The 25,797-nt window shown below is 44.1% G+C and overlaps 1 protein-coding gene across 1 annotated transcript; it reads left to right on the forward strand.

Moving 5' to 3' along the window:
* The first annotated feature begins 1,189 nt into the window (after positions 1-1,189).
* On the forward strand, positions 1,190-24,162 carry LOC142364518 (protein ELYS-like). Its single transcript, XM_075444138.1, has 20 exons — positions 1,190-1,310; positions 2,484-2,737; positions 4,722-4,902; positions 5,614-5,821; positions 6,239-6,355; positions 7,162-7,246; positions 10,063-10,213; positions 12,887-13,019; positions 13,108-13,289; positions 13,767-13,828; positions 14,430-14,558; positions 15,300-15,447; positions 15,532-15,682; positions 16,662-16,836; positions 17,427-17,721; positions 18,498-18,631; positions 19,090-19,254; positions 23,209-23,406; positions 23,601-23,748; positions 24,092-24,162. Exons 1-20 carry the CDS (start codon positions 1,190-1,192, stop codon positions 24,160-24,162), a joined length of 3,108 nt encoding a protein of 1,035 aa, XP_075300253.1.
* The last annotated feature ends 1,635 nt before the right edge of the window (positions 24,163-25,797 follow it).

Raw genomic sequence — 25,797 nt, forward strand, 5'->3', positions numbered from 1 at the left:
GCTTCCCTCCCCGTTGCTCTTCAAGAACCATTTCTTTGCTTCAACACGGGTAACCGCCCAACGGGGGAGGCGGGAAATTCGCTGTCTGCGTGGAGCGGCGATTGCGGGACGAGGACTGGGTGTAATGGGGAGAGCACAGCTTTACAGGAATGCAGGGTGTGTTGAGGGCTTCTCTTCAGTTTGGCGTGAAGCACGCATCACGCAGCAAAGCTGCTGACTAAACAGAAGTGCTGGATTTCTTCCTGCATAAACCATGACCCCAGGTCTGGAGCTTCTGCCAGCAGCAAGAAGTATGGTGCCAGCCTTTCGGGTCCAATATCTGCTTCCTGGACACATTTGGACAGGTTATGGGCAATTCTGGGCTTAATTCTGCCGGGAATGCTGAACGCTGTTTGGGGTGTATGGCTAAACGTGGTCGTTCAGGTGCCTTCTTTGGCCCGTCAGCGTGGGTGATCCTATCGGTCTCGGCTGGCAGCTGGCACACGCGTTCGGGCACACAACACGGTGTCCTGTTGTGCTCCTCATTCACTTGCTGCGTCAACTGCTTCTCCTGCATTGGTTTGCCTGGGGCCTGCTTTTCTGAGACAGTGAAACGAACTGAGCCAGGCTTCTGTTAGTTCCATGTCTTCCACCTCGAGAGCTGTTGGATACAGTTTTAGAGAACTAATGGTGACAAGGCTTTGCTGCTGTGGCATTGTTTTGCTTGTGTGGTGGAGAGAATACTTCAGTGGGTCGGAGAGAGTCACCAAACACCTGGGCGTGTTGCCCGCGCTGCAAATGTTTTTGCAGTTCCACTTGTCAGCTTGCTGTTTGTAAAAGTCTGTGTCGGAAGGAGACAGTCCCAAGCCGCCTGGACGTGGTCTAGGCGTGCTCTAGGTGCCCCTGCTTGAGCAGGGGGGCTGGGCCAGATGACCTCCAGCGTTCTGGAAGGCTCTCTCTGCCGTGTGATTGGTGGGGCTGGTGTCCCGCGGCAACGCTTCGTTACCTCCGGTCTCCCTCTGCGAGGAAGGCTGCGTGTGTGCGCTGCGCTGAGACCCTTCGCACCTGCGTCTGTCCCAGTGCCATCTTTTAAGGAAAAGCTGTGTAGGAGGTCATTGACTGCACACTGATGAAACTTCTGTCAATGTCAAAAACCTTTATGGCTGCTGTGAGCCCATTTTTGTGTTTTTTTCTTTCTTTACAGTGAAGAATGCAAGGCCTAACAGATCGGGTAACCCGCAGCCTGCTGCAGTTTCCAGAGGCGACTGTTCAGGCCCTTGGGGACGATGAGATCACCCCACGTTCTGTGCTGCGTGGGAAGCTTTTTAGAGGTGAGTGTTTTCCCATAAACTTGGTCTTGGTATGAAGTTGTCATTGCCTGGAGGTTACCTGCAGCATCGGGTCATAGTATCAGCTGTGTCAGGTTGGTGCAGTTAAGGTGACTCCCCAGGTTTAGAGAGAGCAGAAATGGTGTTTTATCGATTATAAATGCCAATATTAAAACTTGAGTATAGTTAAACTTTGAAATTACAAGCACCTGCACCAGTCTTGTGCTATTCAAAGAATTTCCGTGAACACGCAGAGTCAGTGAGCCCTCCTCAATTTCTGATGAAATAAAAGGCAGTTTTCGCAAAAGTACGGGTGTTGTTTGGGGCCGTTTTCATTTGCACCGGCTCAAGCTCTGTGACCATGATAGCATCGCAGGCAGAAATCATTCTACGGTAATGTTCCAGAGGCAAACCCCTTTGCTCTTTCTTTTCTGGTCTGAATAGAAACAGGAGGAAGGGGATAAGGCTGTTGAGCGCTGCAGCCGTATTTCCAAAGTATTTACTAGGGTGCTGATGAGTACGCAGTGCGAGCTGCTGACAGTGGCTAAGCAGATGAGGTAGTTGCCTTTCTAGGCTATCTGAAAGCGGAGCTGGGTGCTTGTCTGGATGTCTTGGCTTCTTTTAAGACCAGGTAGAATCTGTCTACCTGGCTGGAAATGCAGGACTTGAGTTAATACTTCCTTTGAGCTTGAAGGAGTTGAGCACAACGGAATGTGTAAACATCCCGTGTAGAAGTGTAAATTTCCGAACACAGTGCCCATTCTAAGGTCTGAAGCCCAAATCCCTGCCAAAGCAGGCATGCGTCAAGTACAATTAATAAACTAGAAATGGATTGGCTTAGAGTTGTTCTACTGGAAGTACACTGCAAGGCTTGTATTCCCATATGCATCTAGATGACTTCTAGCAAAACTAGAAAAAAAACAAAGCTGCAGATGGTAGAAAGAGTTTAGATCAATGTATTGTCATCTTTATCCCAGACAGTCAAGTGGAAAATAATAAGGTTGTTGATTTTAAGATGTATGGCTTGAGAATTTCAATGGGTGATTTGAAAGAACTGACCGGGATTCGGTAAGGCGGTACTTTTATTGAAGGAAAGGGGCAGTGACTGTGATTTTTTCAGTTGTTTCCAATCTTCCGTTGGAAATGTGCTTTAGTCAGCTTCCGTTTCTCTTACAGGGAGAAATGGGCTAGCATGGCTGGCACGTGGTCCTCATCTTGAGGTAGTGAACTCTGTGACAGGAGAGCGGCTCTCTGCATACCGTTTCAGGGGGGCGAAGAAGCAGCCTCCCACTGTTCGTGCGGTAAAGGAGTTTTCCTGGCAGAAGAGAACTGGACTGCTGATTGGGCTGGAAGAAGCAGAGGGAAGTGTTCTCTGTCTGTACGACCTTGGAATATCACGAGTGGTTAAAGCAGTTGTTCTTCCAGGAAAGGTACGTACTTTTTCATCAGTTGCATGAGGGAGATTTTCTATACCACAGAGAAGTGGTTCAGGAGAAACTATGAAGAAGCCTTGGTGGGACAACTCGGTAGTTGTGTGCTGAAGGTTATGAATTCTGGAATAAAGCCAAAGCTTGTCTGGTCTTTTGCTCCTATGCCCTGACTGCTCCTGATTCCAAGCATATTTGGTCTGTTGCTTTCTTTTTGCTACTGGAGAAGTTAGATCAGCAGAGACAGAGCACAGGTATTGCTGGCTGGACTGTTAACTTCGAAACTGTGAGTGGGAGTAAGCGCAAGAAAAACCAAGCCAACAAAACTTGCACTTAGCCACTGTCCATATGATCTGAATTTGTCCTCTAACTCTTACTTCCAAAGTAGACAGAACATCATACATATTTTTAATCTGCCCAACTGTTTCTCTGATTTTCACACGGATTGTTTTTTCAAGTCAAATGCAGATCTGTTCTTCACATCACTTTCTGCACTGTTTGTCATGACTGTTTTAAAGGCTTTAATCAGCACCTGAATTTAGGGACTGTTTTCCGTGTGGGTGTGTGTTCTGTGGACAACGAAGTGGTACAGGTTAACGCTAACTTCGAGTACCTCTGGGCCAAGGTGTCAAGCCATTAGTCTATTAATACAGGGTATTTCTAGTGACTGTACGACTGCCTTTCGGTCCAAATGTGTTTGAAAGTCCTTGGAGTAGCACAGAAGATTGGAAATTGAATTGGATTTCTAGGAAATCTGAAACAAAGACAAGTCGTCTGAGTTACCATAGGTCTTTCTAAAGATTCGAATGCTTGTGAGCAAGAGGAAAGGTCAATTGTGTGGCAGACTGCCAGGGAGTGTAGCCATAGCAAGTGCTGGATCTGGGAGAGGAGAAACCTTTGGGGCTGAGGACTTTGGTTATTTTTCCCTAGCTGCGGAGGCAAAAGAAGTGTATATAAAACCATGCACTACCTTGTGATGCTCACTTCTTTCTTTTCTTTTCATGTACAACTTTGTTGGTGGTTATAACTCCCTGTTTCTGTTTTGTTGCATTTTGTAAGCAGGCGAAAGGATAGCCCGTGTTCTTTTGTTGTATGGCTTTAGTGCAGGAGTCTTCAGGTGCTTGTCTCTCTGCTCTAGCAGTCAGTGTTGTCCTGGGATGTGTTGCAGGTGCTGGCAGGTCTGCCTTCGCTTTGTCGTAAAGCCGCATGCAGAGCGCTTTGCGTGTTCAAGAGCGGTGTGCACGTCTCCCTTAGCTGGAGCTGGCTTTTCCCCTAACACGCTGCTGTTCTCTTTGCCATTGCTTTAGGCTGGCTTTTTAAATTTTTGTTCACATTCCTAGACGTGCTGGTGTGCATTTAAAACTGCTTCTACTTTATCGGGTGGTTATTTTCATTCTAAGTGAGGACTAGTGTACGGTTTACCAAGCCGCTGTCTCCCGTCAACACTTTCCAGAAGTGTTTCATTCGCATGGAAGTGGTGCGTCTGCCGTGCAACTCAGCCGCTGCCTCGTCTGACGTACAGCCACGATTCATCCTAAGAGCTATTTGGCAAAGAAGGCATAGACGGTACCACAGAGCTGATGGGCTGTGAGCAGTGGGAGAACTCGATTTACTTTTATCCTTCAGTCCCTTCAACATGATCGAGTTTCTTGCATATGACTAATTTTTTCTGTTTTCTTGGAGTTTGTTATTTCTAAGCAGGTGATGGACGTTGGTAGGCCGTAATACTAGAATGCAGCATTGAAGTTAATTCAGTGAAATAACCACAGGAAATCTAGTAAATGGAAGGCAGCAACAGATTTTTGTACAGGCCTCCTGCCCCCCGTCCCTCTCTTTTTGATGTGATTGGGAAACAATGCTCTTTTTGAAGTCTTATGATCCTGTGTTTACTTTCTTGTTTGTGACGTGCTAATTCTGCCTTCACCTTGGAGTGATTTCTATTTAGCTTGTCAAAGAGCTTCACTGTTAACTTGTAGTTTTCCTGTAGGTAACTGCTATAGAACCCATCACTAGTCACGGAGGACCCAGGGTGAGCTCTCAGCACCTTCACCAGAGCCTGCAATGGCTCTCTGGAGTGGCAGCAGTGGCTACAGATGTTGGTCATCTGCTTCTGGTTGACCTTTGTTTGGATGATTTCTATTACAAACAGAATGAGCTAGAAGCATTGGGTAAGCTTGCAGTTTTCAAACTTGCGTTTAACAGTAAGACAAGGTGTGTCTTTGCAATAAACAATATGCATCCCACTTTGAAGGCAGGAGCGTGCAGCCATTCGCGACTACTCGTTACAGACGGTGGGCTGTCATCGTGCAGTCCTGAACCGACGAAAACGGGAGTGGCTGAACACTCCTTCTAATGCCGTAAGCGCCTCCCTGCTGCCAAGATCCCTCCGTCACGACGATTCTTGCCAGTGAGGTGTAGAAGTTTTACCGTGTGTGTCAGTGCAGCTGCCTGATAGGCGGTTGTGTCAGAGGTGCCCTATTTCTCAGGAAAGTTCTGCTGCTTCTGTTAATTGAGTTGGGGCAAATTTTAGGCTTGTTTTTTAAAATAGATCTGACTTCTCAAAAATCGTGCCTTTGGACGAATAACTTCAAATAGCTTCATCAGGAGGCCCAAACTCCTGATTTACAGAGTCCAAGAAGAATTTGCTATGAAGGTTAGACTTTTACCTGGTTTTGAAATAGGAGTGAGAATACCTGTCCGATCGGAGAGTTCTTCTGCTCTTTGAAGAGGTCCAAAATGGAAGTGGCAAAGAAGTGTTGCATCAGTGGGTATTTTGCCTGGGATGGTAGAATGAGATTCTACGTGTTGTCATGTCAGTGTTTAGCATGCAATGTAAATGGCATAACACATTCCTTTGTTGTGTGGTTCTGTGTGCATAGATCTAGAAGTTTTCACTAGAATTCCTGCTGAAGTTCCACAGAGAAGAGCAGCTGTGACCGGAGAAGGGAGACATCTCTCTTTCCAACTACAAAATCCTTCAGGATCAGCAATATCAACCCTGCACTACATCAGCAGAAGCAATCAGCTCGTTGTGGGTTTTTCAGATGGCTACCTGTCCCTATGGAACATGAAAACATTGAAAAGGGAGTAAGTAGGCCTTTACACTTGGCCATGCCTGGAGGTGCAGAGGTCTGTTTGTAGCTGTTGTAAATTTGTTTGGAAGATATGTTGCATTTTAAATTCAATATTTATGTACGCTACAAGAATAGCAAGAACCTTTTTGCTTGGCAACTGAAGGGATCAGTTATGTTGCATATCCTCAGGCAGAGGAGGACATAAATCCAGGTTATTGTGTTAGATAGGCAGTAATTTCCTCACCTCTTGACTGTTGCCTAAAATGTAGTAGCTACCTTGACTCACTTGTTTGAGATGGAAGTCTGACTGTCTGTTCGTTGAGGATACGCATGTAAGGTGCTGTTTTCTCAGGAGATGCTTCGACAATTCTACAAACAGTAGGGTCACCTTTTCTATTTTTTCTCCTTTTTTTTTTTCTTAACTATGTAGGCACCACTCTCAGTTTGAAGGAGGAAGGATTCCTGTCTATGCTGTCACGTTTCAAGAGCCTGAGAACGATCCTCGCAATCGTTGCTACTTGTGGGCTGTTCAGTCTACACAAGAAAGGTGAATACAAACTTACTATGAGTCACTGTTGTGGTTTTTTTTAGATGTTTCTTCACATACAGATGATACATGTGCGTTTGTTTTGTTTCTTTAGTTGTGCAGGAGATTCTCTCGGGTATGTAATGTGTTACGATGCAATGTTTACAGGATTGACCAGACATGAAGGGTGAGCTGATAGTTTGTGCCTTGTGGAAGAAGGCAAAGCAACAGTGGCTGTATTAGTTTGTGCTTGCCTTCTTCATGGCTTTCCTTTGTTTCTTGACGACTGTTTCATGATCTGTTTGATATTTGCACCATGGTATTAAAATAGCATTAGATCGCCGTTCAGCAGAAGAGTCAGTGGTTTCCTGCTGGGCTAATGAATGGAATCAGTGTGTGGAAGGACTCAGTGTATGCAAGAGAGGGACTGGAACTTGCTGGGAAGGGAAGGAAGAAGAGGAGAAAGATCTCTCTCTCCTTCAGCATCAGCAAGCTATTGAATCAGCTCAGCCATTCGTAGAGTGACAATCTTTTAAAGTTTGACTTTAAAGCAGTTTTGATCAAGAACTCTCCACCGTGAAGAGCAAGTTCCAATAATGTTGAGTTCATGCAAGAGGTTAAGGCTTTCAAATTGCATGGTTAGCATTTGCCCCTGCAGCTGTTAGTGTCAACACTGCCTTCTTCATGTTTCAGTGGCTAAATGTGACCAATTACCAGGTTGTGGGAAGCAGTGTTTTTCTTTTCAGCAAGAGCCTGCTATGAAGAAATGAAAACGAGGACTATAAAGCAGCTTTATAATCAAATGTCATCGTTTATACCTTTTTCAGTGAAGGTGATGTTGTGAGCTTGCATCTGTTGCAGTTAGCATTTGGTGACAGAAAACGCTTGGTATCAGGACAAGCCATGTATGAGGTAAGACGTGCATGTATGTGAAAAGACGAAAAGAGTCATTTTCTCTAAGTGAGCAGCAGTTAACTTGTCAGGGCAAATCTTTACCATTAAAATTCAGAGATGCCTAGCAAGAAAAAATAATCTTTGGCTGAGTCGTCTTGGGCATGGCCTTTGTCCTTTCCTAAAATACGGTCCTATATCTTTTGTTTTATATTCTTGTTTTTCTTTTGCGCTCGCTTAACTGGACTTCAGATGAAATGTACCTGCAATGTCTCCTCAGTGTTGATCCTGTAACTTAGTTGCTATAAAGATAGCTCGTTCTACTTTTTGGCTGGGTTACCTACGACATCTACTCTTAAAGCCAGCAAGAGAAGTCAAGACAGCACACAGTGGTATGACTTGGTCCAAAGAGGATACATAAATTTTTGGAACCGGCTCCAAAAATGTTGTGTTTAAAATAGAGAGGAGGTATCATTATATCTCAGCTGTCAAACAGATTGAAGATGCATCTGTGTAACATCTGATTCCATTCAGTAGTATGCTTGAAACTCTTCCAAAATCAGTCAGAGCAATTCTTTCCTCCTGTTTTTATACTTTCTCTTGCATAGTTTCAGTAGGTACGGAACGAAATAGGGGTGATTCTTGTATCATGGTCCTCTGTTTTTTTAGGGACTATGCATTGTTTTATTTCTTGGGATGAGATGAAGTTTTGACCTTGGTCATCGCATATAGGACAGGTCTTTCCTCATTTGTAAATGTTGCTTTTGAATAGAGAAAAGTTTGGTGTTTGGAAAAGGCGGTGTTTCTTTAAAAGGCATTGTCTCTCAGGGCACCAAGGTGTAAATATCTTCAAGTGATTCCACAGGTTCTAAATATGGATGTCATCTCTTTATGGGCATTTTTTTTCTGACCTAAATATACAGTGCTCTGGAGGCACGGAGCAGCCTGACTGGCTTTTTAGTTGTAAAAGGGCTTTCGTTGCAGTGCACTTCTGCATCTCTTGTAGTGCCCTATAAGCCCTGTGGCAGGTTGATTGGAGGAAGTGCCTTTAATACTTCTTCAGTTTCATTTTTGAACTTCTGCTTTGGTTTATCCTCTTTCAAAAGTTCTTTGTGAGTACAGTCTTCGCAGTGGCCAAGACAAGACATTGTAGTGTGGGCTGCTTTGCAAGAAAAACCCAGTTGCCTATAGCCATTCCTCTCGTGGCTATTTTATTCTGTCTTGACACTTTCATGTTAAAATGTGGGACCTTTTCCTACTTGGCAGTTCTTTGCCTTGGTCATCTTCCTTTCCTGTACAAGATGTGCCGAGTGTCAGTTTTCACCTCTGAGGGCTGAAATGTTTCAGCAGCTTTTAAATGTGGGTCTGCTAGAAATTCCACTTGACGCTCTTCTAGAAAGGCACCCAAAGTGATTAAATGAGGTTCTTGTGTTTGCGACCGGCGACAGCGGTGGGGTGGTTAATGGAAGACTTTCAACCCTCTGCAGACTGCGCAACCAGTAATACATTGCCAGGCTTCTAGGAGGTGTGAGGCACCAGTCTCTGCATTTGGGATATTTTTACTCCCCTGCTGTTTCTGCTTCCCTGTGAGGAGCGTTGTGGAAGATGGAACCAGGAACCAATCTTACAAGGTGTTGCAAGGAAGAACTGAACAGCCAGGCCCTCTGTGGAGAAAAGACAGGTTCTTCAGCCACCTTCCAAATATACTACAGCAGCGCTTTACATTCCAGGAATCAGACTTGTGGCTATGAAACAGGGCATCTTTGACTTTGTATCGCAGTAATAAGTCACAAACAGGACTTGTGGAACACATGGCACAAATGAGCGTCAACTGTTGCTTTCAAGGCTGTTGTAAGTCTGTGCTCAAGTGATTAGCCTAACAGTGTATTTATGATCTGCTTTCAAAGACCTTTTTTGTACCATCTCAGCAGTTGCTAAACGTAGTGCATTGAATTGTCGAGCTGCTATTTGTCCACAATACACACATTCCTGCGTTGCATGGTAGACAGTTTGAACGAATCCTGTATTTGGAAAGCCAGTATTTCAGTTAATGCTTACTTAGAAAATGGTGGTATCAGAGGCGTAACACAGTCCTGCCAGGGTTTGTGTACATCTCAAAGTAGTTGGCTGGCTCTGTAATAATATGTGATGGTAAAGTCATAGTCTGTGTGCATCGCACGTCCTCTCTGTTTTCCCCTGGTGCTGTTGGCTGTGCTTGGTGAAGGAGCTGAGGGATATTTCACCTGTTAGTCTCTGACAAGATTAGAGGAGGAGGTGGTAAGAGCTTACATGGTTTGAAAGAAGACGGTTAATCAGTCAGCAGTTCTCATAGCTACTAGAGAGGGATGCGTTTTCAGTGTAGAGGTGTGCCTATAGGTAATACCTCTCGACAGAGCTTTAGGTGCAGTAATGGCATGACTTCTCTAATTTGGTCAGTTCTGTAATGAAGACATGCAGCGTAGATCTCCCAGCTCTGGGAAATTCAGGATTGGTTTTGTAAATTTTGCATTATTTCTCCTATTATTAATACTATCAGTATTAGTAGTGTGATTAATAAAACTTTTCATATTCAATTTGTAAGTCTCTCTCCCTTTTCCTCCTTCACCCTTCCTCTGGTGGGAGGGTGAGGTGTTAATAGAGCGTCTGCCACTGAGTTTGTTGCCGCCCTGCTTGAAGTGGTGACATGGAGTTTCTCTTTGCCATCAGAAGTAAGCTCGTGGGGAATATACAATATAGTAAACATGTTCTATTAGATAGATGCATTCTTTGCTATTTCAGTATACTGTATGTTCGTACCTCAACTGGCCCTTTCCTCTCTTCTTTTATTTTGTCCGCAGGGTTTGGAATACTGTGGCGAAAAGTACAGTTTAGATCTCGCGGATGGAGTCCTTCCCTTGAGAGGGCAGACCAGCAATATCAAGCTACTCAGCTGTCAGACTGTAGAAAAATTTTGCAACCACGTTAATGGAGACGAAAGCGTTAATGAAGGTGTGTTGTGATGTCCATGTGTGGCTATTCTAAAAGAAATGGTTTTGGAATCTAAGCAATGAATGCTGTTCTGTACCCGAGTCCAAAAGTCTTAAATATCAGTAGAGACATGCTTGTTTGGGTTATTGAAAAAGAAAAATCGGGTGCTTAAGTTGTGTGTGACTTCTTTAAAGGAAAAAAATAGGTTTTCTTGTATGCTGGCTGACAGGCTATAGCGATGTATGGTGGGGTCATCTGTATAATGCTGGTCAGTCGTTTTATTCCTCCAGCTGTCATCTTTGAAGCATGAGAGAACTCCCTCCTTTGCTTAGGAACGCTACCTGAATTTTTTTTTTCCCTGTTCAAACAGGGCAGCTAGTTACAAGTGGTGTTCCTCAGGGCTCAGTATCAGGGCCAGTTCTGTTTAATATCTCTGTCAGTTGTCTGGACGAGGGGATCGAGTGCACCCTCAGTGAGTTTGTAGAAGACACTAAGGTAGGTGGGAATGTTGATGTACTTGAGGGTAGGGAGGCTCTACAGAGGGGTCTGGACAGGCTGGATCTATAGGCTGAGGCCATTGCATGAGATTCAACACAGCCAAGTGCCGGGTCGTGCGCTTAGGTCACAACAACCGTGTGTAATGCTTCAGGCTTGGGGCAGAGTGTCTGGAAAGCTGCCTGGAGGAAAAGGACCTGGGAGTGCTGGTTGAGAGTCGGGTGAGTATGAGCTGGCCGTGCGCCCAGGTGGCCAAGAAGGCCAACGGCCTCCCTGCTTGTAGCAGAAATAGTGTGGCCAGCAGCAGCAGGGTAGGGATCATCCCCCTGTACTGGGCCCCGGTGAGGCCTCACCTTGAAGAACAGCTTTACTTTAGGCTCCTCACTACAAGAAAGACCTTGAGTTGCTGGAGCGTGTCCAAAGAAGAGCAGCAAGGAAGCTGTTTAAGCATTGGAACAGGCTGCCCAGGGAAGTGGTTGAGACACCATCCCTGGCGATATTGAAAAGATGTGTAGAGGTGGTGCTTAAGGGCGTGGTCTGGTGGTGGACTTGGCAGGGTTAGGTTTACGGCAGGGCTCGATGATCTTCAGGGTCTTTTCCAGCCTAAATAATTCTATGATCTACCTGTCCATTTTTTCCTCTCTAAATCTAATAGGTTCCTACACCTGCAAGTTTTGAAAGCGATAGATTTCCTTGTCCACATAGACAGTCGAAACTCTGGTGGTGTCTTTCATTATGTTGCAATAATTAAATACATATCTCTGGGTTTACAAATTTGATTCTGCTCTGACCATATCTTTGAGCCTGCTGCAGTGGTGGCTTTCACAGCCTTTTGTTCTGACTGCATTCTTCACCTTCTGTCTCTCCTTACTGGCCTTACCTTCTGCCTGACGTTGTAAAGAAGACACTTGCATGGTGTTTCTAGGCTATTTCTGTTCATTAGGGTTGATTTAGTCCTGAACTGGCAACTTCCGTCTCTTTTGTGATGCCATCCTTGATCAACAGCGTGTCAAAATCGAATTAAAACACCTCTGGATTTTCTCCACTCGTGTCATGTTTCTGAGGAGAGTGCCTTCCAACGGCTTGTTAAAACCAACCAAGCAACCAACCATCACTCTGCCACCCCCCAAAAATGCCCCGAACAAGACAAGAACCAAAACCCCCTTTCTGTCTCCTTTTTATGAAGCAGGTGGCGTGGAGAAATATCTGCAACTTTTCTGGTGGTTTCTAATCAGCTTTTATTCAGAATCTGTTGAAGTGAAGTTCTAGGCACACGTGAGCTTGTGTTGGATGTGGGTTGAGGCTAGCAGTGACGCTGTCTTCTGAATGGTGAAAAGAATGGATAGCTTGCTAGGCAGTTTCAGCGGCTAAGAAAACGCAAGTGGTGCAGAAGTTCACAAGGAAACACAGGAAAGTGGGTGAGGATCCCTAAAGGGTGCTGATGAATTCAACAGAGAGCAGAGAAACGTTTTGCCAAGCAAAGTGTCGTCGTCTTCCCTACTCCGTTAGGGTAAATGATGTACCACACGCTGTGCTTCCATCTCGAGAAAGCGTTCTCCCCAGAGAAGACAGACCGTTCCGCTTCTCGAGAGAACAGGAGTACAATATCGTGGATGTTTTGTGTGAAAACCTTGATCCCGATTTCCTGTTTGTTGAGTTTGGGTTTTTTCTGTTTCTTTTGTGTGATACTTGTCGTCTTTCATTCCGAATATGCTGGCAAGGAGCTATCCTGAAAATCATAATGGAGTCAGATCTGGAACTTCATAATGCCAGCTGAGTGATACAAGTGTGTCCAATAATCATCTGTATGCTTTCTAAAAGTAGCAATGTATGTGTTCCAAGCATACTTTGTTTTGTCAAACTGGTCATCTAGCTAAGGGTCTCTTGATCAACTCTTCATGTATGGAAAACTTCAGCAGCTAATAATTGTGTGTTGGCTTTGGCTTGGAACCGATGCAGTCTGCACAAGAAAAAGGGGCAGTATGACTGGAACTTATCACAGAGATGTTTGCTAGTCCGTAATTTTGTTTTCATTAATCTTTTTAATTACAAAATGATTTCATGATTTAACTTATCTTAGGAATCGCAGTGTTTCACGAGTGGTAAAAGAGAACGAAGCCAAGCCAGAAAGTGGTGTTTTAAAACGATCAGCTATCTCCTATTTTCTACCTCTAAGAAACAATGTCTTGTCTTTTACAGTAATATCTCCTGAAACCAGTGTATCAGTCTTCAGCTGGCAAGTGAATACGGCTGGTCAGGGAAAACCATCGACTTATTTGTGTGTGTTTGACATTAATTGCTGGTATCGTGCTCAAATGCCAGAATCACTAAGGTAGATTTTTTATGGAGTTGTTTTCCATACCCCTACAAAGAAGTCGTTTGAAAGTTGGCGTGTAGCTTATGCACCTGCTTTCTTGAAGGCCAGAAGAATTCCTTGATGACTGCCCCTATTTTGCGCTGTGGTCACTGGATCCTGTAATAAGCATGACGTCTCCAAACCTCATTTTGGATGTTCTGGTACACAAGCGGAGTCTAAGATGGGGAGTTTCACCTTCTCGTCTGCCACCTGAGCATTTTTTTCGTCCAAGCACCTATAATTTTGGTAGGTATTTCACTGCTTTTAATAGTGGTGAGCTTCAGTGGAGGTCAGGTGCCATTTAGTGGTTGTCATGTTCATTGTTTGTCACTCAAAAGGCAAACCAAAATCCAGCAACCCTCCCCCCCTCCCCCAAGCCAACTCTGATTATGTTGTAGTGAGAAGGTATTTAATATTGTGAAACCTGTCTGGGAGTCTGCTGAGTTTTGGCGTTTGGTGCTTTTGTAATGTAGCCTGTGAAGTGGGGATGGTGATAAAATGAAATGACTTTGAACTGAAGCTCAAAGCGCAGCACCTCCACAGAACTAGAGATGAAATTTCCTCAAGCAGTAATGATTTTTTTGGACAAGTTTGGAAGTGATCTGATGAAGCAAATGGGTGCTCAGTTCTAGCTTTCCAGATGCTGCGATTTCAAACATGTAAACTGGCCATGACATAACAGTGAGAGTACGGAAGGTTGTCAAACGTTCATTGTTTCTGCAGATGGGATGTGCTTGCTGAGCTCCGGAGTTGTTCACGTGACTTGCATCGTCTTCCAGAAGGAGGTGATCTTTTCCTGTGTCTTTCTGGAGAATGTCAAGAGATGTGCCTTTTCTGGGTTTTCTATTGCACTCCTTTCAGTGCCAGAGAGCATTGTCTGCTCGTCCTGCCCATACGCACGCATAATTGCAGCTATATGCCTCCGGTTTGATGCAAATGGTAATGTTTTATGCCAGTATTTCTGGCATAAATCAGCTTCTGCACAAACAAGCATGGAAAGGGTCTTCTAAATTGTGATTTCAAGTTGTGTGTTAGTTTTAGCTTTTCTAGAGTGTAGTTTATGCCAATGCTGAGGGAAAAAGAAAGGCCTGCGTATTGACAGAGAAGCTAGGAGATACTTAATAAAGCATTGCAAGGGCTGATGTTTGGTGTTAAGGGACTTTCTTCGATAAACTGTAGCTGTTACTTTGGCTGCCTGCACTGTGTGAGACTCTAGGCAGTAATGCTTACTCAGATTGCTAACCTGAAGCGTATTACTGATGCAAACTTTCTGACAAGTGTGACAAGTGTGAGTGAACACTTACATTCTTTCTCTTAGTGGTTCTCCAGAACCTGCATGATTAAATAAAATGGTTGTCCTAACCTGTATTTTGACTGATGTTTCAGACCTTGAAGTTTTTAAAGAAATCTGGTCCTGCAATAAGCAAAGCCATTCTTGGGAGCTACAATAAGTGCCTTGTACCTGGCTTGCTGTCTCCAACACCGATGGATGTCGTGCCATCCAGCTTGAGTCAGGTGAGTGCGTATCAGGGAGTCAAGGGGGAGCTACATCCGTCTAGTCTGAGAGGGCCATAGAGGCTACGAGACATGGTCATCTGATTTTCATCTTCTTTGCCAGTTGCTTTGAAATGCAGGTGTTGACTTTACTTAGCAGAAGTAGTAGTAGTCTTAGATCCAAACCACGGAGTTTGACTGGGAACAGCCCTGCCAGAGCTGTCTTTAGAGACCCGTCTGTTAGTTCTGTGCCACAGGTCCACACAAGGAAGCGTGCAGTCAGTGCTGGTCATGCGCAATCGAAAGCATCTTTCCCTCAGAACAACCTCCCACCCCGTCAGGTTCTCAAAGAGTTCAGTTCAGTGCAGTAGCTGACGATGTGGGTGTCTCGGATGGATGCGAGCTATTGCAAACAGGAGCTTGCTGCAGCTTATGTGATCATTGGCTTCCAAGGAAGTGGGCTGTGATAAACTATTGTCAGCTCTACCTGACAATTTCATCACCGCTTCCCCTCATGTTTCCTTCATCGGTAGGCTTTTCTGCAGCCCCTCAAAGCAGGCCTTCACCTCTGTCGCCTTTGCCTTGTGCTGCATTGGCCCCATTGGCTCCTCTTAGAGAACCTGCTGCCGTTCTGTGCAGTGGACGTGTTCCACTATACCTGTTGAGGACATTTCTTCACTACTTAGAAATAGCACAGTTAGTTCTGTGCAATGAAATTCCTGGAATTAGTTAACTTTTTGCTTTGCGCTTTTGCTTCACCAGAATGATCATGATCCTTGCTTGAGAGAGACAGCAGGTGCCAGACATTCCCTGTCAGACCAGTACGGCAAGATCCTTCCCAGAGTTCAAAGGAAGCTGGCTGTAGAGAGAGCCAAGTCTTATCGTTTGCCTTCATCGGCCTTAACAGAAGGTAATTTTTAGGGGGGACCATGATGGGCAACTAACCATCACTTGGATGACCCCAGGCTGATATATTTTCCCTCTTGCTTTACAGTCGTACAACCAAAGCCTTTATCAACCATAACAAAACAAGACAATGGAGGAAAACCGCATTCAGTGGTAACTTTGATCAGGAACATGCTGTCCAAAATCAGAGAAGTACTGGTAGGAAATGAGCAGAAAACCAGGTTCTCGCACTGTGATAGGTAAGCCGCCTTTTAACACAGTTCAGTCTTGAGCTACATGTTTGGAGAGAGAGAGAAAAATCCTTTTGAATTAGGTTAGTGTTTTGGAGGGCAGGTGCACCTGAATAAAGCTTTGTTTGGCTTTTTTTTGCACATACAATATATGACACTTAAGAATCAAGACGTCATAAGTAATATGTGTCGAGAGAGACTTTTTCTGCTGTGATAATCGAATTGATGCAAATACATGTATTTGCATTGTGGTGACTGAGTTTACCGAATTTCAGCTAGCTGCAACTAAACCTATGATTACCCTCCAGCTGTTGGTGTATGAATTTTGACAGGCTGGACTGTGTGATCAAATAGCAACCTTATACCACTTCCTGCCCAGTTTCTGCCTCGTTTCTGCCCTTTTGCAGTTCGAAATAGGCAGAATTTTAAAGAGCGGAAAAGAGCCTCGTAGTTGTCTGATGATTTTCCTACAGGTGGTACGGTGAAAGAAACTCGACCTTAAATTCTGTTTTCTGTGCATGCTCAATTAGGACCTGTTTGTTTATGGAAAGGGAAGCAGCTTTCTCACCAGATATTTTAAAAGCTGCAGCTGCTTAGTGGTAAAGACAGAGAAGGATCGTAACGAAATCATCATTGATTTCAAGTGGTAACAAATACTGGGACAGACTTTTGTTGAGTTCGTTCACAACCTCCAACGTAGCAATTGCTCTCTGTCTACAGAAGACTAATAACAGATTGTTCTTTAAGAGAGCTCTGTTGTTATGTTGTTATGTAGTGTTGGATAGCTGGGAAGAATGTGAAGCCCTTGATTCATTGCATAAAGGGAGCCACAACTTGGAGGTAGATATGCTGGTAAAGGACTTCCTAATTGTTCTTAGTTCTTTCTGTTTTGAAACTTGAAGATTTCACAGTGAGCAAGTAATCGGTAGAGCTCCTCGAGGTTTGTTGTGCAGCTTGATGATGAATTTTTCTCGTTCTGTTGATGAAGTGAAACAAACCACCAGGAGTCCAAAATGTCCTCTTCAGAAAATGGCCTTAAGGGGAAGTGTGTGCGTTCATCTGAAGAACGTAATCGAGGAGCAGCTGAAGTTGAAGGAAATGTTCCTTTTCCCCAGGAAGAAACAACTGCTTCTAACAATCTTCCTACAACAGAGGAAAGTAGGGTAAGTGAACTATTTTCCCATCTTCTACAAAAATGAAAACACTTTGCCAATTGAGGACAGTCCTGTCTTACCGATAGTTAGAAAAAAACACAAAACCATCTGAGATTTTTTAGCTGCTTAACACAAGTTCAAACCTCATTACGTAAGGGCAGATTTTCTTTTTTTTTTTTTTTTTTATGTTTTTCTGCTGTGCGTTTTCTGTACCTCGATCACACAGAGTAGAAGCTGCCAAGATCTGGGCCTCTGAGAGCTGTAGTAGTACAAGAAAAGGGCCTGAACTATTTTTGAAAATAACCGTGCATTCATTTGGTTTACTAGAACTTGAACATTTCTTATTTGACTTAAAAAAGAAATAGTTTTAACGCTAAAGATAATAAGCTATGTTGGGGAGTGCAGCTTGTCGAACTTGGGTGGCATTTGCCAAAGGAGAAAATGCTGAGGGAAGCAAACTCATTGTCAGAATGATTTAGGTGCTTAGGTCCTTTACTGTTTGTTCCTCATTAACATAAACAGAACTCCCAGTTATGAGTTAATTTCAGTGTCAAGATATTTCCAGATACCTAACACACTTTACTGAAACTGCTGTCAAGGATGAAGAGATGCAGCCTAGGGACAAGTTCCTTTTACCTGTGCCATCTAAAAGAGGCAGAAGAAGACCACCGAGTTCATCAGAAGTGTCAGAAAATGCTGACCTGCGTCTGTCTAAATCAGCGCTTCCTCAACCCGAAGTGACGCTTCCTGTCACTCCTAGAAGAAATGCTAGGAAGAGGGCACAAAATCTCTTGGCGGCAGACACAGAAGCCGTCTCTGCTCAGGATGGCTTCCGTTCATGTGGGAAGGTGGAAATCTCTCCTCCTCTGACAAAGATGAGAAAGAAGTGTAAAGGTAGGGGCACTATGTTTATATGCAAAGTGGGGCACAATGCGTTTTTTTGTAAGCCACAGAAAACAGACTGTGGGGTTGGCTTTAAGTATTGTAAAGAATGTAGCCATGCAACATAAAAAATTTGTAAGAGGCAATTCAGCTTTTTCCCTAACTCTACGTGACTGGCTGGCTAGCTGCGACGGAAGCAGAGGATGAGTCTCATCTGAGTAGAGTGAATGGAATTTTGAGCTGGTTTTTCTTCATGACCATGATTTCTGTCAGTTTTGAAAACTGGAGGTTATCTGTTAGTATGTGATTGCCATCCCAACAGAGAGATAAAGGAGGCATGCTTCCAAATTCTGCTTGGTTTGTAAGTTAAGATGAGCTGCATCTTACAACAAACTATAGAGCTGTTTAATTATGTGATTGTTTTTCATGGGCATGTACTTTGTAGGTGAAGTTACTGCTCGTAGGATTCTTTTTATTTGAGTACATGATCAAAAAATGTTTTTGAGATGTGTGGGGACTGTTGCTGCCTCTTGAGCAGAAGAGCTTTGATCATGTAAGTGCAGGTAAAAATCACTCCAGTGGCTTACTTCTGTTTCACAATTTACTTGAAAAGAATGGATCCCAAGAGGCAGTTATGGGGGAGAAATACCTCCACACCAAGCGTTTATAAACATGATTGGACCTTTTATTTCAGCAAGCTATTGTGCTCTTGATGATCAGCTTTCATTTCTCATCGCTGTCCTGTGTGTATATTGCACGTGCATGTTAACAATACGTTGTCATTTTAGGTGGAAAAGCAGCCCATCCTGTGCAGCCTAAGGATTTAGACCCGGACTTGTCTGTTCAGTTTGTCTTTTCACCCCGTCTTTTGAAGTCAAGGAGAACAAATGTACCTAGCGTTTCCCGAATTGTGAAGGAACCGGTAAGTAAAAGCTCTAGTTGTCTCATGTTCTTGATTTTTGCTCGGTACTGCTTTTGGAAACCATACTTTGCAATGCCTTGCCTTTTTCCTTGGAAGTATAACTAAAAAGGGAGCTCTAAAGTAATCAGCTAAAGAATTTATTTTCTTTCATGAAAACTAGCTATAAAAGGAAGTTTTGTGTCTGTGTTAGTCAAGAATTAAGAACTACGGCTTTGCCTTTCACAAAAGACACAGTGGCTTTCTTTCAACTTACTTGATGCGTTTTCTGCTCATTTCAGAATTTGAACTTTTAGGATGGTAGAGTAAGTTGAGATGGAAGGTTTGTTTTCTGTGGAGAGAAACTGTAGTGCTTTGGGAAATAACTTTGGCATGACTTCTTCATGTAAGAAAGGTGCCGTTGTATTTTGTAGAAATGTCAGAACTTGTGGATGAGTGACGTTTCTGTTTCCTTAACATAGGAGCTTCCAACTAAAGAGGAAGAGGATTCCAAATCTATGGAGTCTGTGGGAAAGCAAAAATTGAAGCGAGGTAGAACTGCAAAATCAAAAAAGAAGAAAGCAAGCAAGTACGAAATTCTTTTTGAACACTTCTGTGCGTTCCTTTATTGTGGTAGTGATTTGGCTGTTAGCCACCTAACTTCCTCACTTGGCTGTGCAGTTCTGCTCTGACTTTACAAGCCTGTCGAGCTTGCTGGTCTGATAGAGACCTGTTTCCCCACTTAACGGTTTAGTTTTCTGATGGAAACAGAAGAGGGAGGGGGCAGAAAAGGGCAAGTGGGTACTGCTTTTTCCAAGGATGGCGTGCCCTTGTATTGTCTTATTCCGCCTGATGAAACCAAGCTCCTACGGTCTTTAGTTCCCCATAGAAGGCAGGAGGGGGTCAGAGAATGGGTAGAGAGAGCTTCTTGTTTCCGGACATGTTTTCTGGTTCCTTGTGGAGCACTGTTTGAGGGTGTTTGCCTCTTGAAAGCTGGGAGAGGGGGCTCTAAAAGCCCGTAGGAATAGTGACTGAGAATGCTTGGGACAGTCTGGTAAGGAATGAAAAAGGAAGCTTATTTATGTACCTTTTTTGCCTTGACCATATGTACAAAGAAGCCCAGAAATACTTCTTTGGCATTGATTTTGTTATTCCACGGGGGTTTTGTTGTTCTCTACTAAATACTCTTGGTACTAACAAACCAATTTGATATGTACAAAGAAGCCCATAAATAATTCTTTGGCAGTGATTTTGTTATTCCACGGGGTTTTTTTTCCTCTACTAAATACTGTTGGTACTAAAAAATCAGTTTGATACTTCCCTTTCTTTACAGAACCACAAGAAAATAAGGTTCTTGGTCACCTCCACTCAACGGAAATAACATTTGTCTTCCATTAAAATTGGAAGTCCAGTGGATGGAACAAAAAGCAAACAGAAAGAAGATGCAGACATGGCAGAGAAGACTCTACGGAAGAACAAAAAAAGACTGTCTAATTTTCCAAAGCCAGTTGTGCGCCGGAAGATGCTCTATCTGTTTCTGAACTTTATAATGTACACGACTGTTTGTAAAGTCATCAAAATTGTGTGGATTAATAAAAAGAAAAAAAATGTAATTTGTAAGAGATAATTTATATAAATTATTGTAAAATTTCATAAACAAATGGTCTCAATAAGTAACTCCATATGGAGTGTGATTTCCTTAGTCACTGCAGTTCTCTATTTTATATTAAGAGTTCTTACATTTATATAATATGTAAATACAGCTTATTTTAGGAATGTTCAATACAAATGTGTAATTCACGGTGTGCTTAATGTCTGACGGCTTTTTGAGGGAATAGTGGGTTGAGTGGCCTGTATTGCTTAGAAATTATGCTGTTGGTTTACAAGAGTTGCTGACCCTCAGAAGTAAAGCCAAAAGCTTTTGAAGCTTTGTAAAAGTTTGCGTAGAATTTCTATAACAAGCCAAAATTTAAAACAAACTACTTCCAGTTTTATAAATGATGTTGGACCTTCTGGCACAAAGAACTGGGCTGATGATACAACCTGGTCATTCCTCACATTCACGGTTAAGTTGTACTAGGCTGAAGTCAGACTGTAAACAGTTGTCTTTGTGGCTGTGCAATATTTCTTTGTATTTGTCTTAAACTTTGGGAAAGCTGCTCCTTAGTTCATAAAACTCGATCACACCTCAGACGTTTCACTATTTTTTACAGTTTGTTGTCAGCAAAAATGAAGCGTAGAGAGGGTGTGATGCTTAGAATAAGATCTCAAATTTAAAGGGATATTACCCACATACTTTGAAATTTGAGCCAAAATGATTGCCATAAGGTTACTAGGAATGCTACTCTAGTTGAAGTAGTTCTTGTCTGCAATACTGGAAGGCTGCATATCACAGCACTGAAAACCTGATGGTAAAGCTCACGCAGTAGTCTGAACAAGGTACAAAAGTGTACAGAAATCTTAGTTACAAACCATATTTTTGAGTAATAATTTCTTTAATAATCTGAGGTTATGGAGTAAATGTCCTTATAAAGCTTCAATCTGTCAAAATAAATTCAAAAAAACTATTCTTTTAACAGTGGACATGGAAGTACTGTTCTGATGTGCAGTCTTTTAGACTATGGATTATTTTTATGTATGTTAATTTATGTATGGATGCAGCTTTGAAGACTACAGAATGGTGGAACCTGACAGCTAGGGAAGGAGCACTGATGGACCTGTTGTTTGTGAGCAGAGAAGGACTTGTGGGTGATATGATGGTTGGAAGCCGTCTTGGGCATAGTGATCGTGAAATGATGGAGTTTTCAATTCTTGGAGAAGTTAGGAGGGGTGTCAGCAGAACTGCTACAGTGGACTTCTGGAGGGCGGACTTTGACCTGTTTAGGACACTGGTTGAGAGAGTCCCTTGGGAGGCAGTCCTGCAGGGCAAAGGGATGCAGGAAGGCTGGACATTCTTCAAGAAGAAAGTCTGAAAGGCACAGGAGCAGGCTGTCCCCATGTGCCGAAAGATGAGCTGGCAGGGAAGCAGTGGCCTGGCTGAACAGCGAGCTTTGTCTGGAACTCAGGAAAAAAAAGGAGAGTTTATGACCTTTGGAAGAAGGGGTAGGCCACTCAGGAGGACTACAAGGATGGCATGAGGTTATGCAGGGAGCAAATTAAAAGGGCCAAAGCCCGATTAGAACTTAATCTGGCTACTGCTGTAAAAGACAATCAAAAATATTTCTATAAACGCATTAGCAACAGAAGGAGGGCTGAGGATCCGTTAGGGGATGCGGGGAGAAACATAGTGACAAAGGATGAGGAAAAGGCTGAGGTACTTAATGCCTTCTGTGCCTCAGGAGTACCCAGCACCCTGAGCTGCAAGACAGGGAGCAGAATGAAGCCCCCGTAATCCAAGTGGAAATGGTTAGCTACATCACTTAGACTCACACAAGTCTATGGCCCCCGGATGCACATACCAAGATGCCCGCTCCGAAGGCGTGTCACACGGCTGAGTCCCGCTTCTGACGACACGACGTTCCATGCCAAGAGCCAATCGATACACAATAATTGACTTAGTCCCACCTCGCAAAAAGATTTCCAAACATATAAAAATTGGCACTTGAAAACTCTCTTTGGGAGCAGGAGCCAAGCGAGAACTTCACCTGACGGACAGGTCGACGGGCCTGAACCTATCTTCCCCCCCCAAGAAAGGACGCCTTTTTGCTAAGAGTCGCTCCTCTGACTTTGTCAGACATAGCCCCGGGAACACATTGTTAACTAAAGCGCTAAACTATTACTTTGAGCTCAACTTTTGTAGACAGTGCATTTATCAACAGCAATTCTGAATCTGTGATAACTATCGCTTGAATAAATCACCTATTGTTTCAACTTTGCAAAACTGTTTCAGTGAAAGTCCTTGGAGGGGCTCTGGCAGGCAAGTTGAATCTGAGAAGTGGCTGCACACTTAACCATTTAGACATAAACTGTTGACCAAGTCTGGGACTAGGAGTTGATCCAGCCGCACCTAGACTCTCCTCTGAGAGAGAGTTTAGAAAGCAAGGGGGTCTCCTCTGAACCTCGTGACTCAACGGGAGGGCTCTCCTTTTGCCACTTCTCAGACTCCCCTTACCCCCCTTTAACGCGACAGGGTGCCACAATCAAAACTACCAAATGGCAAATGCCGTAAAAAAGAATAACGTCACAAACAGTATGATACATGGTCGTTTTAATGTCTGTATTATTCTTCTGTTTGATGTACACCGGCAGCCTCATAGCTTTCTTAACAGCTGCTCCGCACTGAACATACAGTTTCACTGAGATACTCTACAGACACTAATACACAAAGATGGTTCCCAGGTAAAAGTTGTCATTCTTACACCAGCTATTTGTATGACAAATATTTATCCAGTGCTAATGGCTGTATTGTTGCTGAAATTATGTTTCCCAACACTGCTATATAGCCAGGGAGGAGAGGCTGTATAATATTTCTGGGTGAGGAGACACTCATATACAATTCAGATTTCCACTTCTGTAAGTATTTAGGAGTTTGTGTCAATGGGATGTCCAAAAGAGAAAGGGCGCATTTTATACAAACACGTCGTTCATATTTCTTTTCATAGAGAGCTAAAGTTTTGGCCACGTCTGCTTCTGCCTTTCCTGGCTTTACACCGAAGTCTATTCTGAAATCCAGGCTTCGCACCGCATGCCCAGCAAGTCCCTGTGCATCTCCAAGACAATCAGTTACTCCCCCTCTACGAGCAAAGGAACCTAAACTATCTTTCGTGGAAGAGAACTCGAATGCAAAATGGACTATTGGGGTAAGCTGGGCTGCAGTCGGTGATTTTTGTATGAATTTGTAAAATCCATGTAAAGGCCCTATAGACTGCGACCTGCTTTAAGTTTTTTTTTTTTTTTTAAAGTTTGTAAACAGCAGTGTCACTGAATTTGTCACTTTGCCACTTAATCTTCTTGGAATTAGTTCACTTTCTGATTTACGCTTTTCATTCATCAGAATGATCGTGATCCTCGCTTGAGAGAGAGAGCAGTTGCCAGACATTCCCTGTCACACCAGTACGGCAAGAGCCTTCCCAGAGTTCAAAGGAAGTTGGCTGTAGAGAGAGCCAAGCCTTATCGTTTGCCTTCATCGGCCTTAACAGAAGGTAATTTTTAAGGGGGGACCATGATGGGCAACTAATCATCACTTTGATGACCCCAGGCTGATATATTTTCCCTCTTGCTTCACAGTCGTACGACCAAAGTCATTATCAATCATAACAAGCAAGCTAATGTAGAACGTGTGCGCAAAAGAGCAACTTTGATCAGCAGTGTGTTGTCCAAAATCAGAGAAGTACAGGTAGCAAATGAGCAGAAGACCAGTTTCTAACCATATGACAGGTAAGCAGCCTTTTAACAAAGTTCAGTCTTGAGCTGCCGGTCCTCTTCTCGGACGGGGTTTGCTATTTCACACATAGATACCCTGGTTAAAGCTGTCTCTCTGTGCAGGAAAGGTGCGTGTTTTGCTGGCTGAGAACAAGCGGCGGATCCAGAGCACGCAGGCAACGGGGGAGTCCTGACTGGAGGAAGACTGGAAGCAGTGGGAGCACCAGCACGGTGCTGTGGCTCGGGAGAGTTTCCCGGTAATGGGCATCTTGGCCACATACTGAAACCTCTGGTCTCCTGTGTCTGGTGTTTTCCGCTTCTTGTCATCTTTCAGATTTGTTGCTCAGGCACTTCTCTGCCAGCAATGCACCGACGAGACCCTCCAGGGGCTTATAAGCTTGGGTAAAGTGGCAATAACGTAGCCCTTGGTTAAGGGTCCACAGCGTCATATCCAGTCTCTCATCAGTTCAGCTAACAGAACGTTCTGTCTCTGCTTCTAACGACATGATCGTTTCTTGGTTTCATTTTCTAATTCTGAGAACTTGTGACTGAAAGAAAAAATGGCAGTGAATGCACCGAGCCGTGTCAAAGCAGCTCAGACTGTGTTGTTTCAAAGTCTTGGACAGGGAGAACCAAAGATCAACCCTTTAAAACCAGTCATGAGAGAAACACCCTAGAACTTGGTCCAGCTGTGTTCTTTGTTCTCTGTTTTGAAAAAATTAACACTGCTTGTACCTTTGGGTGTGTTTCTGAAAGCAACCAATGTCAAAGTGACTGATTTAGCCAGGCAGAAGCATTTCAGCAGGCGGCTGTGGTGTGCCAGAGCCAAGGAGCGCACGACGAGCAGCTCTGGGAAAGCAGGGGTCTGATGGTGACCTGATATACAGCAATAAATCAGTCAAGGCACAGCTTCGCTGAGAGGCCGTACGCTGCTTCCCTCCCCGTTGCTCTTCAAGAACCATTTCTTTGCTTCAACACGGGTAACCGCCCAACGGGGGAGGCGGGAAATTCGCTGTCTGCGTGGAGCGGCGATTGCGGGACGAGGACTGGGTGTAATGGGGAGAGCACAGCTTTACAGGAATGCAGGGCGTGTTGAGGGCTTCTCTTCAGTTTGGCGTGAAGCACGCATCACGCAGCAAAGCTGCTGACTAAACAGAAGTGCTGGATTTCTTCCTGCATAAACCATGACCCCAGGTCTGGAGCTTCTGCCAGCAGCAAGAAGTATGGTGCCAGCCTTTCGGGTCCAATATCTGCTTCCTGGACACATTTGGACAGGTTATGGGCAATTCTGGGCTTAATTCTGCCGGGAATGCTGAACGCTGTTTGGGGTGTATGGCTAAACGTGGTCGTTCAGGTGCCTTCTTCGGCCTGTCAGCGTGGGTGATCCTATCGGTCTCGGCTGGCAGCTGGCACACGCGTTCGGGCACACAACACGGTGTCCTGTTGTGCTCCTCATTCACTTGCTGCGTCAACTGCTTCTCCTGCATTGGTTTGCCTGGGGCCTGCTTTTCTGAGACAGTGAAACGAACTGAGCCAGACTTCTGTTAGTTCCATGTCTTCCACCTCGAGAGCTGTTGGATACAGTTTTAGAGAACTAATGGTGACAAGGCTTTGCTGCTGTGGCATTGTTTTGCTTGTGTGGTGGAGAGAATACTTCAGTGGGTCGGAGAGAGTCACCAAACACCTGGGCGTGTTGCCCGCGCTGCAAATGTTTTTGCAGTTCCACTTGTCAGCTTGCTGTTTGTAAAAGTCTGTGTCGGAAGGAGACAGTCCCAAGCCGCCTGGACGTGGTCTAGGCGTGCTCTAGGTGCCCCTGCTTGAGCAGGGGG

The sequence above is a fragment of the Opisthocomus hoazin genome, chromosome 2, assembly GCF_030867145.1.
Source record: "Opisthocomus hoazin isolate bOpiHoa1 chromosome 2, bOpiHoa1.hap1, whole genome shotgun sequence".
Lineage (NCBI taxonomy): Eukaryota > Metazoa > Chordata > Aves > Opisthocomiformes > Opisthocomidae > Opisthocomus > Opisthocomus hoazin.